The sequence below is a fragment of the Pangasianodon hypophthalmus genome, chromosome 1, assembly GCF_027358585.1.
Source record: "Pangasianodon hypophthalmus isolate fPanHyp1 chromosome 1, fPanHyp1.pri, whole genome shotgun sequence".
NCBI classification, from domain to species: Eukaryota; Metazoa; Chordata; class Actinopteri; order Siluriformes; family Pangasiidae; genus Pangasianodon; species Pangasianodon hypophthalmus.
This window is the reverse complement of record NC_069710.1, coordinates 23098157-23112152: the sequence shown is the minus strand read 5'-3', so window position 1 is coordinate 23112152 and position 13996 is coordinate 23098157. Positions and strand designations below refer to the sequence as shown.

At 38.2% G+C, this 13996-nt stretch overlaps 1 protein-coding gene across 7 annotated transcripts in view; it reads right to left on the bottom strand.

Moving 5' to 3' along the window:
• Nucleotides 1-204: 204 nt before the first annotated feature.
• Nucleotides 205-13996, bottom strand: part of ttyh1 (tweety family member 1) — a 33054-nt gene continuing 19262 nt past the window's right edge. The window contains exons 13-15 of one of the 7 annotated variants that reach the window (XM_026940030.3): nucleotides 8700-8867; nucleotides 7034-7112; nucleotides 205-5386 (exon numbers count right to left, since the gene is read on the bottom strand). In XM_026940030.3, the coding sequence (XP_026795831.2) occupies nucleotides 5363-5386; nucleotides 7034-7112; nucleotides 8700-8867 (271 nt within the window). In that variant the 3' untranslated portion in view covers nucleotides 205-5362. The other 6 variants (XM_026940029.3, XM_026940034.3, XM_026940032.3 and 3 more) reach the window with 6 other exon arrangements.

Genomic DNA, 13996 nt, shown 5'->3' with positions numbered 1-13996 from the left:
AACATTTGAGCAGTGTTTTTTGTTCTGCATCTATGCAGTGCACTGCTGAGGTTGATGAAGGTGTGTAGCCAACTATGCACAGAAATGCTACAGCACAGTCTTTGTAAATATAATTAAAGTTGTGAGATGTTTCTGTTCATCCAGCTCTGCATATTTTGGGAAACTTTTTCTCCTGACTCTTCTTTTTATTTGCTTATGTTTCTTTTCTCAGTTTGTTCACATCTCAGAGGATACAAGTGGAATTAAATATTCACTAATAAATTGACTGTTATTTAAAAAAGGAAGTGCTGTTTCGTCAGTCTGTGTTTGCTGTAGTCTGCACAGTGCTTGCACTAGTGCCATGTATTTATGAACAGTCCGGTCGATTAGTAATTAAAAATTTAATTAATTAAATTTAATTAAATTTAGTTAATTTCTGCACATCTGCAGTCAGCTGTGTTTTCTCTCAGCATGTGTAAGTGAGTCTTTATATACAGGTATAATTGGACATTATGGTTATTTTATCTGTCTACCAGTGTACATTGGAGTTGAAATTAAAATAATGATCTCAAAGTGCAGACTTTCAGCTTTACATCCAAATTGGATGAATGATGTTGGAATCATAGCACTTTTTCTATGTGGTTCCCCACATGCGGAACGTTCCGGGCTCTAAATCACTTGCCCAAAAAATCTCCATTGATTGTGCTAAAGGTAAAAAGCCCTAGAAACAAGAAGGAGCTGAAAATGGTCATACTGCCGGCCTGCAGACTTTGGAAAAGCTCCAGATTTCAAGCAACCAAGTAGCTAGGCATAATGACTTTATTTAAAATTACATGCATTTTTAAAGATTTTTGTAGTTGGCTATATTTGGGACACTGTGTAAATGGGCTATGGCTCCTACAGAGTTGTAAATCTCCATTTGGCCTGCCTCGGAGTTGGGAAGTTGGTACTCGGAATTATGTCATTTTCAGCCTCTGTGCATTCAATCCAAAAAGGCAATCCAAAAAATGTTCATCTTTTGTTAGCAACTGTAATGAGTGATATATATGTTCCTCCTCAAAACAGCATTCTGTATAGTCAGTGTTATAGATTTAATATGTCTGTATGTTGATTGATTTAGAGCAAATACTTGTATATATGGCATAATTCATTTAAAGGTAAGAAGTGCTACTTTGTTTACTGTTGATACTGTGCACAGCCATGTTGATTTGATGTCACTTGCTGATCTCGGAGGAACTCAGAGTTAAGGAGACCATTCCGAGTTCTCGTGTAGGAGTTCTGAGTTGAGAAGGTGTTTTCTTTGGTTCTTCTTGGTCAGAGGTCAGGAATGACGAGTTATGACCTCTTGTCAAATACAGCATAAACATCACATGGTCAATAGCTGGCAACTTAGCAATGAACCAAAACACTCAAGACACAAACTCATGATCAGGGGGCATCTGTGGCAGATTGTACAGGCCACAAGATCCTCTGCAACAGGCTAGAGGGATAGCACCATAGAGGAAAACAAGGCAACGAAAGAAATAGTGGGGTAGGTGTCAAACTGGTACACCTTACTGATCTTCATTGCAAAACCTGAGGAATCCATCCGGGCTTTGTAACAAACAGCTGGGCTAGACACATTTTCAGTCCATTTTTTATTTTTATTTATTTATTTATTTTTTTAAAATACATTTGCTCACCTCTTCTATGGCCTGGCTGAATTACATGGATGGTCACTGAACCCACCTTTTCTGTGATGGTATATGGGACTTATTACCTGATCAGGAACTTGCAATGCAGATTGGGGTAAGGACAATCGCTCAAGAATTTGCAGGGTTTTGCACGCAAGATATAAATTCTCTCGTATGTGTGATGAATCCTGCATGTAGCTTACCTGAAGAAGTATATACAGTTCTGCCATCAAGCAGGACATTAAAGAGTTGCCTTGATCTGTCAAAATTTCTTTAGGGATCTTTATGTCTCTAGAGAAGAGGAATAGTTCCATGGCAATAGCTCTGAAGCCAGCTTGGCGTAGGGCTCCTGCCTCTGTATAGTGCATAACATAATCCACTACTATGGATGTGTACTTCTGGTATCAAGCAGTGGTCTGACCAGGTCCACCCAGTGAACCTGAAGGACACCTTCATAATGTTTAGAGCTGCTGGCAGTTCTGCCGGTAGGTGGCTCATCTCTGGCTGAAGTTCCACACCATCAAGGGACGGACAGTGGAATCAGTCCAAGATATGTCTCCTCCCATGTGGCAACTGAATGTGTGGGTGGACCAAATGAATGATGCTAATGTTCTTTGCCTTTTTCCAGCACCAGCAGCTCAGTGTGGTCCCCCCAGTGCATGACAAGTCATTAAGGGAGGCCATCCTAGATGAAGAAATATTGTCTGATCAAGGACCTATTACCATTTACAGAGGCTGTTCACCTGCTTAAGCAGAACAAAAGAGTGATTCTGCATTCCGTATGTTTGGAGTGAGCCCTATCTTCTGCCATGCATTTGGAATATTGATTATTGAGTGGGGCATGCTATGTGATCCTTCTACAGCAAGTCTCATAGCAGCTTGTCAAAACCTGAGAAGTTGTGATCTATCTAAAGTTTCCATTATTCACATAAGGACAAACTACACTAACTTGGGCCAATTTGAATGTATAAAGGCTGAAGAAACTGGTTTTCCCCCAGCAGTGGAGTGGTGTCCTGTGTCTGTGGGCATGGGCTCATCCTGGGGAAGGTCTAGAGAGGCTTGCTACTCTGACCACATGACCCACTCTTGCCAATAATTGTCCTCAGAAACATGCTTTTTTTTGTGGGGGGGGATTCTACCCCAATTATACCCAAATTTATTCCTTGCCAATTGCTACCCATTGCTTAGTTCTCCCCATGACCCTTCTGAGGGTGGAAAGCAGTGGCTTCTGCTGCATTTGACTTACCTCACAAGTGGGAAGTTGGAGCTCAGTATGACATCATTTTCAACTTCTGTGCACTACAAAGTACAAAACAACCATGGACGCGTTCATGCTATTTTTTTTGTTACCAACACATTTGCCAGCTAACAGTGATGAGTGATATATATTTTCCTCCTCAAAACAGCAAACTGTATAGTCAGTGTTATAGATTTAACAAGCAAACATTGATCTAAAGCAAATAATTGTACATACAGCATTATTCATTTAAAGGTAAGAACTGCTACTTTGTTTACTGCTGACGCTGCGTGCAGCCATGTTGATTTGATGTCATTTGTTGGACTTGATTTCTTAAGTTTTTACTGGTCAGAGGTTGTGAATTACAAGTTATGGCTTCTAGTCCAAATCAGCATTTCTTCTGCTATGTCCACATCATTGAGCAAGTACCTCATCATGCTCGGTGGCCTCAACCATAAGGCACTCTTATAGGCCACTCTTCTGACCATGCATCAGCTAACTGTGCTTAAGGAAAGAGTAAACGGTAATTCATACTGAAATGTCTAGTAAGAAAGTACAGTATATCTTCACAAAAAATGACCACAATAACAATCTAGCTGATTTTTATGGTGCCACGCTGTGTTAGGTTATTTGGTAAGTCCTTTTTTATTGTAGCTTTTTAGAACGTTTAAACGTTTTAAATTCTGGTGTCATTCCCATAACAGAACTCAAATGGCAATGGTTTGGTAGTTTATTTAAACTTTAATTAACCAATGTTGGAGTAGTGATATGACAATTAAATTAGAACTTTGCAAATTACTGTTTTGTTTCTACATCAGGCCACAGAACACACAAGGGTCTAGTTATTTCATCTTTGTTAGTTTTATTTTATTCATATTTAGTTTCAGTAGTGAAAAAGTAGGCCATTCAAAGGAGCATTAAAATCATAGAAACACAGGGCTATTGGATTAATAAGTGGATAGGAAAGGGCAGGATTAATGCAATGGCAAATTGAGTATATTTATATGTGCATACATACACACAGAACATATCAAGAAGACCCTGTATCACCCACACAAACATAATACACAGTGTTTGTTTCTTACTTGTTTCAAGTGAGAGAACAATCCTGCAAATTAGGGTGGATACACTTAAATTAGTCAGCACATTTATCACAAATCTTTGTGAACAAAAAGCTTCACTATAACTTCTGATGTTACAAAAAAATTATCTTGAGAGTTACCTTGTCTGGTTGGGACTGACATTATCAGGCCAAAAAAATGTAGATCATTAAATTTTTCATTTATTGACCTGCACAGTATTATTTAAAAAAGTAATAAGTTTTAGAAACGTAAATGTAAAAATAGGCACATTTGCACAATTTTGTGCATTGGACTACTGAATATTTTACAGTAATTTTATCTTTCTCATGTCTATATGGCAAATAAATTATGATTTTTATTAGATGGACAAACTACAAGTTACACTATTGTTATTAATATCTTACATATTTATATATTATATTATATTTTTATTAGGTTATTAGGAAATAACCTAATGATGTTTCTAAGAAGTGATTTTTTTTAAAAATCAATTTTAAGCTGAATTGCTATAAAGTAACTACTACAGACACACTGTTTTCAGAACATTACCCCTAATTTGCAGATGTGTGCTTCATCAGTTAAGAAAACAGTATTATTGCTGTGTACATTATGGCTACTGCACTGCAGTCAATGGCAGAGGTTGTTTTGCTGCAATGCTGTCAGGAATTTTATTTCCATACGTAGCCAGCTCAGAGGCTAGAGAAACTGTAGATCTCTCTTTATTGTTGCCATTTTCATATTGTTCTTATTTTAAGCATCAAAGTGCAACACTCAAACATAATTTACAGTGAATATACAGTATATTTGTATCATATAGTAATATTGTATATTATATAGTATCAGAGGGTATACAAGGTAATACACAATTGCCAATAATTGAAAAAAAGGTACAGTCAAATATTTAGAAAACATTAAAAAAAAAATCCAGTGCCCATTAAGCTTCATACAGAAAAAAATTGTGCCATTATTCTCATGTGTTTGTGACCTAGTATACAATATAAAAACTCCAAAACAAAGTAGTAATACATTTAAAAATAGAATAATAAAGTAACATCAATCTGGTAACGTCAGTACCATCCTGTTTCCTGTCTCCAGTAAACACGACACTGAACAGGTTGAAGGGGAAATTGTGTATTGCACAACTCAGATATTTTAACTTTCATTTTGTTTCTTCTTATTAAATCTCAGTGGTCCTGACGTTCCACAGTTGTTTTACACATCTAGTATTCCAATGACTTTTAAATTAGTCTCTCAGTAAAGTGTCCATCCATATTAAAACTAAATATTTGCTATATATATATAATTTTTGTAATACTATACATAAAATTAGCGTGAGTACAGGTTCCTTGAATGGGCAGGGTTGGGGTGTGATTGACTACCCGTATAGCCTGTCAGCATGCTGGGAGAGTACTGTACTTTCACATGACCACAATGGAATTGGACAGACATGCGCCACACAGACAGACAAATCCAGGAGGAGACAGATGCAAAAAAAAGACAAGAATAAAAGCAAATGTCAGTACGCAATGAATGAACAATCAAAGTTGCAAAGTGTATAAAAAGAAATTATACTTGTAGGGCTTTATTTTCGTGTCAGTGCAAGAGTACTTTGCTTGTTAATGCCCGAGTGTTGCTATTTTTTGACTGTCCACAAGCCAATCTGCATTTGTGCTCTGTAGTTATTTTCACGGTCATAAATGAAGGGACCAGGGGGAGCAGTGCAACATTCAAAAAATCACCCGTGCAGTGCTTATTTAAAAAACATTTTGGCCTTCTGAGGTCCCATCTTAACAGACACAGTGCCAAAACTGCATTTTTCTGACTTAAATAGGCTAAAGAATAAATAGCCTAGAATAAATAGACTAAACCTCTTCACCCAACTAACAAAATACAGCAGAACTGTATTATGAATTACGATATCCATAACAACCAAGAACAAACAATTAAGTCCTAGCTACTGAATGCCAAACCTTTTAGTTTTAGCCAGCTGTAAAAACATGCACCCATCCATCCTACTGCACTTTTTAAGTGACATGTAATCCTCCTAGAAATCCATGCAAATTCATTTGAATAAAATAACATTTCAGGATTAGTTAACTGTGCACTTCATATAGGGATGATCGCCTTTGCTGACTTGCAGGACCTTCCATTAATGCATTGTTTTGTCATGCTCCCAAAAGATGAAAACCATCTAATAACCCTACATATAGATATATAAATAAAACTGTAATAGCTTTAAATAGTGATTTTTTTGCAGTTGGCGCAAAAAAAAAGTCACAAACCAACAAGGGCCATATTGTATTCTGGTGTACTCTGTATCATTCTGTCTATAGCCTATTTATTATTGACATTCTGAACCTTTTGTGTTTTCATTTTGATTGCTGCATTAGCCTGATTTCAGACTGTTTCAATTACAAATAAAGGCAGGAACATTTGTCTCCAAGTCTCTAAGATTTTATTACACTACCACTAAAATGTCAACATAAAATCTAGTGACAATGAAGTCAGAAAACACATTTGCTGCAAGTTCAGCCAGTCAGCTGGTTATTTCTACCTCTAAAATTTGTATGAAATCTGTAACTGAATTCTCTGCTGATTGTCACGAAAATACAGAGAATATACAACGCCATGTTCTCATGCCTTGATCACGAAAATAGGGCCCATAATGCCTTATCGGAACTCAGGGCTAAATCATAATAAAATTCAGTAATTTTTATGTTTGATCAATTAACATGAAAAAACATTTCATATATGGCATCTTCAACACTCCAACAAACTGTTGTCTCTGAATAGATTTCAACTAGGACTTTGTTTGAGTAAATATACACCCAGGACAGAGGGTCACCAACATAACTTCTGCAAATTTTAAGAAATACTATAACCCGTTCACCAAGTTATGAGAACACCACAGTCCTAAAGTTTAAGTGTGTTCACTGCTTGCAGGTTTATAAAGCCCTTTGAAAAAAAAAAAACATCTAGAACCAGTTAGAATCCTGGCACAGATTAAAAACCAATGGAAATGCCATGAGTCATGATGATGGCACACAGACAGGGGAACTCACAGAGGGGGGTGGGGACTGCCTGTCACTCAGAGGCAGGCTCTCATAACCAGGGTTGCCACTGGAGGAAGTGTTTGGAGTCCTGCATAGAGACACAGAAAGAGGGACAAGAGGAAGGAAAGAGGAAGGAGTGGCAGGGAGGGACATAGAGAAGGGCCATGCCACATCCAGAGAAAAGTAAGGGACAAAAAACAGGACCAAGGATGGATAAAGAGAGAGAAAGGGTGGAGGAGAGTTAAAGAGATGAACACACACCTTATATAAGACCTTATTCATTACAATAATCCGTTTATGAGGGTTCTGACAGGAAAGAAGCAGGGTGATAGCTAAGGGCAACAGTGAGTGCAAGAGAGTAGTGCGGAGGGCTCTTAAATGTATAAATTAGGAATTATTTGATTTTGACACAATAACATCTACTCACAAGCCCTCCTAACAACAGAAATGCACATAAAATACTGCAGCCCAAGCAAAACACAAATCATGCAAATGCAGTGAAGACAAGCAAAATAAGAGAGTGTGAGGGATGGGAAGGCAGATTGTGGAAGCGCAAATTTGATTTCCGAGAAAATACTGGAGAGGGTGGGATTTTACCTAAAAACATTCAGTCTGATTGCCTCTGGTGGATTTATGTCTGTCTTGAAAAAGATGGACAGACTGATAGACAGACAGACACACAGACAGACAGACAGACCTCTGGGCTTGTGTCTGTTCGTTTGGCTAAGCTGCACTCAACATGTCCACCTGTCTGTGTGTCTGTCTGTGTGTGTTATGTGTGTGTATCTGGCTGTAAGTATATTTGCAGCTATCTACATGTGTCTGCATGAACTTGAAGAAAAATACAGTACTGTGTAAATGTCTTAGGAAAAAAATTCTGTAAAGTGAAGATGCCTTCAAACATAATGAAATGAAAAGATTCTTATTAATTACTATATTGTGGATTAACCAGAAAAACATCTCATAATCTGATAATCTGACTTCAAGTTTAAAACAGCATATATTCTATCTGGTACACTGATAAATCGACTAGCAGGTGGTTCCAGCCTTTTTTAGAGAAGTTTTTATAGTTCTGTCTTTGCAGTTAAAAACTCAGCATAGTCTCAATGATTTTTTTTTAATTAGAAACGTAGTCCATTATATAAAAAAATACAAAAATCCCTATGCTATATTGATTTTTTTTTTAAATAAACTTTTTTTACTGGCAAGAGAAAGTAATAGGCTTAAAATAAGCATTTCCTGTAAATCTATATAAAAAATATAGGGTACCTAAGGCATTTGCACAGTACTGTATGTCTTTGATTGTCAGTGGTAACAAATATGTTTGTGATTGTCAGTGATGTACAAATATATGTCTGTGATTGTCAGTACATCTATCTACACTCTATATTTTCTTAAAACGTTGAATGGCGCATTGACTATTGACATGCTGTCGTCTTGATGTGCATAGCACTCAACCATAGACTAAAAAGCTGTTTAGCATCTACTAATTTCTACACTAATTTCTTCACCTCTCTAAAACTAAATGACATGAACTCTATACATATGATTCTACGTAGGTTGTCTTAAAATCACACTGCATAAATCAGTGCATTCTAAGGTGTATGAACATACATATGTGATCCACTGGCTCATTCTGTCTGTCTGTCTGTGTGTCTGTGCATGTGTTACTCACGGCAACGGAGGTGCACTAGAAAAGGGGGATGTCCAGCCAGCCCCCTGGTAACTATAGAAGGGGGACAAGGCCCCACGCTGGGACCCCCTGGCCATCTGTCTACGTGCCTGATGGGAAGTGAAGGGGTCCTCGCTCTCGCTGTCCGAGTCGTCATACTCCTCTGAGTCTCTGTGCCGTGAATTGGGAAAATGGATGAAATAAATGAGTCACAGTACACAAAGACAGCATGCAACATAATGAGTGTTAGCATGCTCAAAAAGAATGACATTCTAGACATACATGTAACAATACCACAAAGTACACCACTGATATTTCCCTTATAAAATGTACAGAGGTGGTTATTCAGAGTTTAATGTATTAATACGCCTCTTATAAGCCTGAAAAAGAGTCCCACTAATTTATGGATTCCTCTACAGAACCCATGGCATAAAAGAAAAATTAAAAGCATTTGTTTTTACATATACAGTTACATATACACTCATTGGCCACTTTATTAGGAACTGGGCAGGACCCATCTTTGCTCTCATAACAGCCTCAGTTCTTTGTGGCATGGATTCGTGAGCCATGTTAACATGATTGCATCACATAATTGCTGTAGATTTGTCAGCTGCACATACATGCTATGAGTCTCTCATATTACCAAATCCCAAAGGTGCTCTATTGGATTCAGATCTGGCACCTTGAGTCCATGGATTCATGCTGCTGACACAAAATTCAGACCCTACCATCTGCATATTGCAGCAGATTCATCAGACCAGGCAATGTTTTCCCAATCTTCATTCACAGTTTTTCTCCATTCTGATTTTTGATGGAAACATTAACTGAAACTCTTCACCTGTATCTGCATAATTTTTTATGCATTGCGATGCTGCCACATGATTGGCTGATTGGATAAACACTTGAATCCTATTATAGTGAGCAGTGAGTGTACACTGTACATATTTGTTGAAATCAATGTGCTCTAGTTATTAGTGTGAAGTGTTCCACTACCATACTGAAGATTTATTATTTTTCATGCTATACTTCAATATTTCAATATGTACACAATTTGATATTTTAATGATGCTGGCCTGGAGATAAGATAGAGCAATATGGCACAGCTGTTACGAAATATTAGAACATACATATAATGTTACTTTAATACCTAATAACATTTAATTAAGCATATTTTTAGTATAGTTCAAGTGGCTTTTAAATGTTTAGTCTTCCTTCCTCCATCGTTAGAAATTGCTTTATTTGTGATAAGTGCATGTTAATTAGCTCTCTGACGGACAAGATTGCAGCATTAGAGGTGCGCATCCAGACTCTAGAGAGGGTTAGCGAGAGCGAGAGCAGAATAGTTTCTGTAGGCAGAAGTCTGGATGCCTTAGGTGGAGTTAGCAATTCCCCAACTCCGGCATTAGAGCCCTCACAGCGGGGCGAATGGGTGACGACTCAGCGGCATAATCGCAAAGCCAAAGCTAACGCTAAGGCTTGCCCATGAGAACACCACTCCTCTCCGCTTCACGTGTCCAACAGGTTTGCTCTCCTCAGTGAAGCACTGCTGAGAAACCTAAAAGGGCTCTGGTTATAGGTGACTCTATCTTGCAGCATGTGAAATTAGCTAGGCCTTTAGGGGCACCAGCAGCACTAGTTAGGTGTACACCAGGAGCCAGGGCACCGGACATAGCAGGTAATCTTCAGGCATAGGTTTTCAAAGGTAGTTTTTCACATAGGAGCTAATGATATATGCCTTCGTCAGTCAGAAGTTACTAAGAGTAACATTGTAGAGGTGTGTAAATTAGCGAAGGCGATGTCTGATGCAGTAGCATGCTCTGGCTCCATCCCAATACAGCATGGCGATGTAGCTTACAGAAAGTTATGGTTGCTGAACTGCTGGATGTCCAGGTGGTGGGCTTTATAGTTAATTGGAGCAGTTTTAAAGGCAAGGCTGGCCTGTTAGGGCGGGATGGTATCCATCCCACTCAGGAAGGTGCTGCTCTCATTTCTTGCAGCAAAGCACATAGTCTCAGGACAGGCCTAGTTAATCGGTGACAATCCAGAGCCAAGGCCAGGGAGCAAACAAGCAGGCTAAACTGACCGTCTGCTAGCTGCACTGAGTCGTCACTCAGGTTCCACCATATTGAGACTATGCCTGTTGCCCAAGTTAAATAAAAATGTAGATATACTCAGAGAGTTTGTTTTAGTACCTTAATTAACATAAAATTAGATCATACTGAATGCACAGTCAGCACCTTTGATCTGAAGACTTTTAAATATTAGATCTCTTACATCTAAAGCGCTTACTGTTAATGAAACTATTACTGAGCAGGAGTCTAATCTACTGTGTTTAACAGAAATGTGGATTGAACCAAATGAGTATGTAGCATTAAATGAGGCTAGTTGTAACAAACTTTACACATGGGCAAGGAGGAGGCAGGAACTGACTGAACTCCAAAGTAAAGTTTAATCACAAACAGAACTCAAACATAACGGAAACCACAAATGTAAGGCAAACATAAAACACATGTGCGTCTCTCTCTCTCTCTCTTCCTCTCTCCCTCAGGCGTTTCCAGCCTCTCCTTTATTACTCTCTCCTACTGATTAGACAACTCAGTGCTAGGTGTGCATCCTCACAGCCTGGCCCCTCCCTCCTCTTTGTCACACTAGTCCTCCCGGATACAGTTATATACATCAGCCCCTGCTAACTGGCAGAGAAGGAGGTGTCGCAGTAATTTATAATGATAATCTAGGCATCACACAAAAACCTAGACATAAATTCACGTTTGAAGATCTTTATACTAACATAACATATGTAGCCACAAAAAATAAGTCTACCCAGTAGATTCCACTAATTATTATTTACAGACCCCCAGGGCCATATTCTGAATTCCTTTGTGAATTTGCGGATTTCATCTCAAACCTGGTTGTTTCTTTAGACAAAGCATTAATTGTTGGAGACTTTAATATTCATTTTGATAATCCAGATGACCCTCTGAGAAGAGCAGTTGTGTCCATTCTAGATTCAGTAGGGGTTAATCAGTATGTAATAGGACCCACTCATAATGGTGGTCACACTCTTGATACTAACATTTGGATTAATTATAGAAAATATTCGCATTTCCACAGACTGAAGTTATCTTAGGTCATCATCATCTCTTTTAAATTGTGTCTTAGTCATAATATATGCACCTTGCCACACTACTGCATCAAACATACATTCACGTCAGCAACTGAACAGACTTTTATCAATAATCTCCCAGAATTATCAACCATGATTGGATCACTGTTTGACCCCCAGAACTTGATCCGTCAATTGAATGCTTAGAGTCAATGTTCTGCTACACTCTAGATAATGTAGCTCCACTTCAAAGAAAAATAATTAGACAGAAAAAACTAGCACCCTGGTATAATGATCACATACGCACCTTAAAACAGACCACTCGAAAATCAGAATGCAAATGGCATCAAACTAAATTGGTAGTATTTCAAACAACATGGAAGGAGAGCCTCCTGGACTATAGGAAAGATCAGTGTATCTCCCACACTAATAGAAGATAACAAAAATAATTATTTATTTAGTAATTTAAAATTACTAATTTTATACTCTAGCAAAATTAACTAGGAAGACCTCCACAGAAACATGCACACCAACAATATGTAGTAGAGATGACTTCATGAATTTCTTTCAATGGCAAAATTGAAAATATCAGGCAAAAACTTCAGACTATAAATTTAAAACCAGACAATTGACTAATCCTGTAGATAAACACATAACTATATCAGATCAGCAATTAGAATGCTTTACTCTCCTCTGAGAGACTGAACTAATTTTATTAATTTCCTCATCAAAATCATCAACTTGTGTACTAGATTCCTTACATACATGTTTCTTCAAACAGATAATACCAGAAATAATTGAACCTCTTCTAAAAATAATAAAATTTTCCCTTAGCACTGGCTATGTACCTATATCTTTTAAACTAGAAGTTACCAAAACCCTGATGACCTACTACTGGCCTCTGATCAGGGTTGCGTCTCCTTGCTCGTGTTGCTTGACCTTAGTGCAGCTTTTGACCCCACTGATCATACTATTCTCCTTGATAGACTAGAAAATGTTGTTGTAGTTAAGGGAATGGCCCTTTCCTGGCTCAGGTCTTATGTGACTGATCTTTATCAGTTTATAGATGTAAATGGTGACTTCTCTACACCTTCTAAGGTAAAGTTTGGTGTTCCGCAAGGCTCTGTTTTAGGCCCACTGCTTTCTTTATATATGCTACCTCTGGGTAAAATTATCCATAAACATGGTATTAGCTTCCACTGTTACACTGATGACACACAGTTGTATGTTTAAGCAAAGCCGATGATTATTAACTTCCTTCTATTTAATTCTGACAAGGCAGAAGTACTTGTACTAGTAGCACATGTGGCTAGAAGTAAGCTTTCTGATTACATATATCTCTGGATGGCCTTTCTGTTTCATCATGTGCAGCAGTAAAAGACCTTGATGTGATTACTGACACCAGTCTTTCATTTGAAGCTCATGTAGATAATATTATTAGGATAGCCTTCTTTCATCTCAGCAGTATTGCTAAGGTAAGAAATATAATGTCACTGCATAATACAGAAAAATTAGTTCATGCTTTTGTTACCTCTAGGTTGGATTATTGTAATGCCTTACTGTCTGAATGTCCCAGCAGGTGCTTAAACAAGCTCCAGTTAGTCCAGAATGCAGCAGCAAGAGTCCTTACTAGAATCAGAAGATATGACCACATCACGCCTATCTTAACCACACTGCACTGGCTCCCAATCAAATTTCGTATTGATTATAAAATACTACTATTGACCTATAAAGCACTGAATGATCTCGCGCCACAGTACCTGAGCAAACTTTTGGTCTTTTATGATCCACCACACCTACTTAGATCAAAAGTTACAGGCTATTTGTTGGTACCTTGAATAGTGAAGGCTACAGCAGGGGGTAGAGCTTTCTCTTACAAAGCCCCACAGTTATGGAACAGCCTTCCACTTAGTGTTCAGGACTCAGACACAGTCTCAGTGTTTAGTCTAGGCTGAAAATATATTCTTTTAGTCAAGTCTTTTGGGAATATTTTTTTCTTAGATAAAGGAGCAGGTCTGGAGGGTTCCCAGAGTGTTTTGGTGAACTGAGATGTTTGGATGCTGTCGCCCCCCACTCTCATGCGTCTCATCCCTTTATGTCCCAGGGCGCCCTCATGTCTGTGTTACCTTTAGGTTGTCCCTTTTAGTTATGCTGTCATAGTTAGTCTTGCTGGAGTCTCTGCTTGAACTCTGCACAC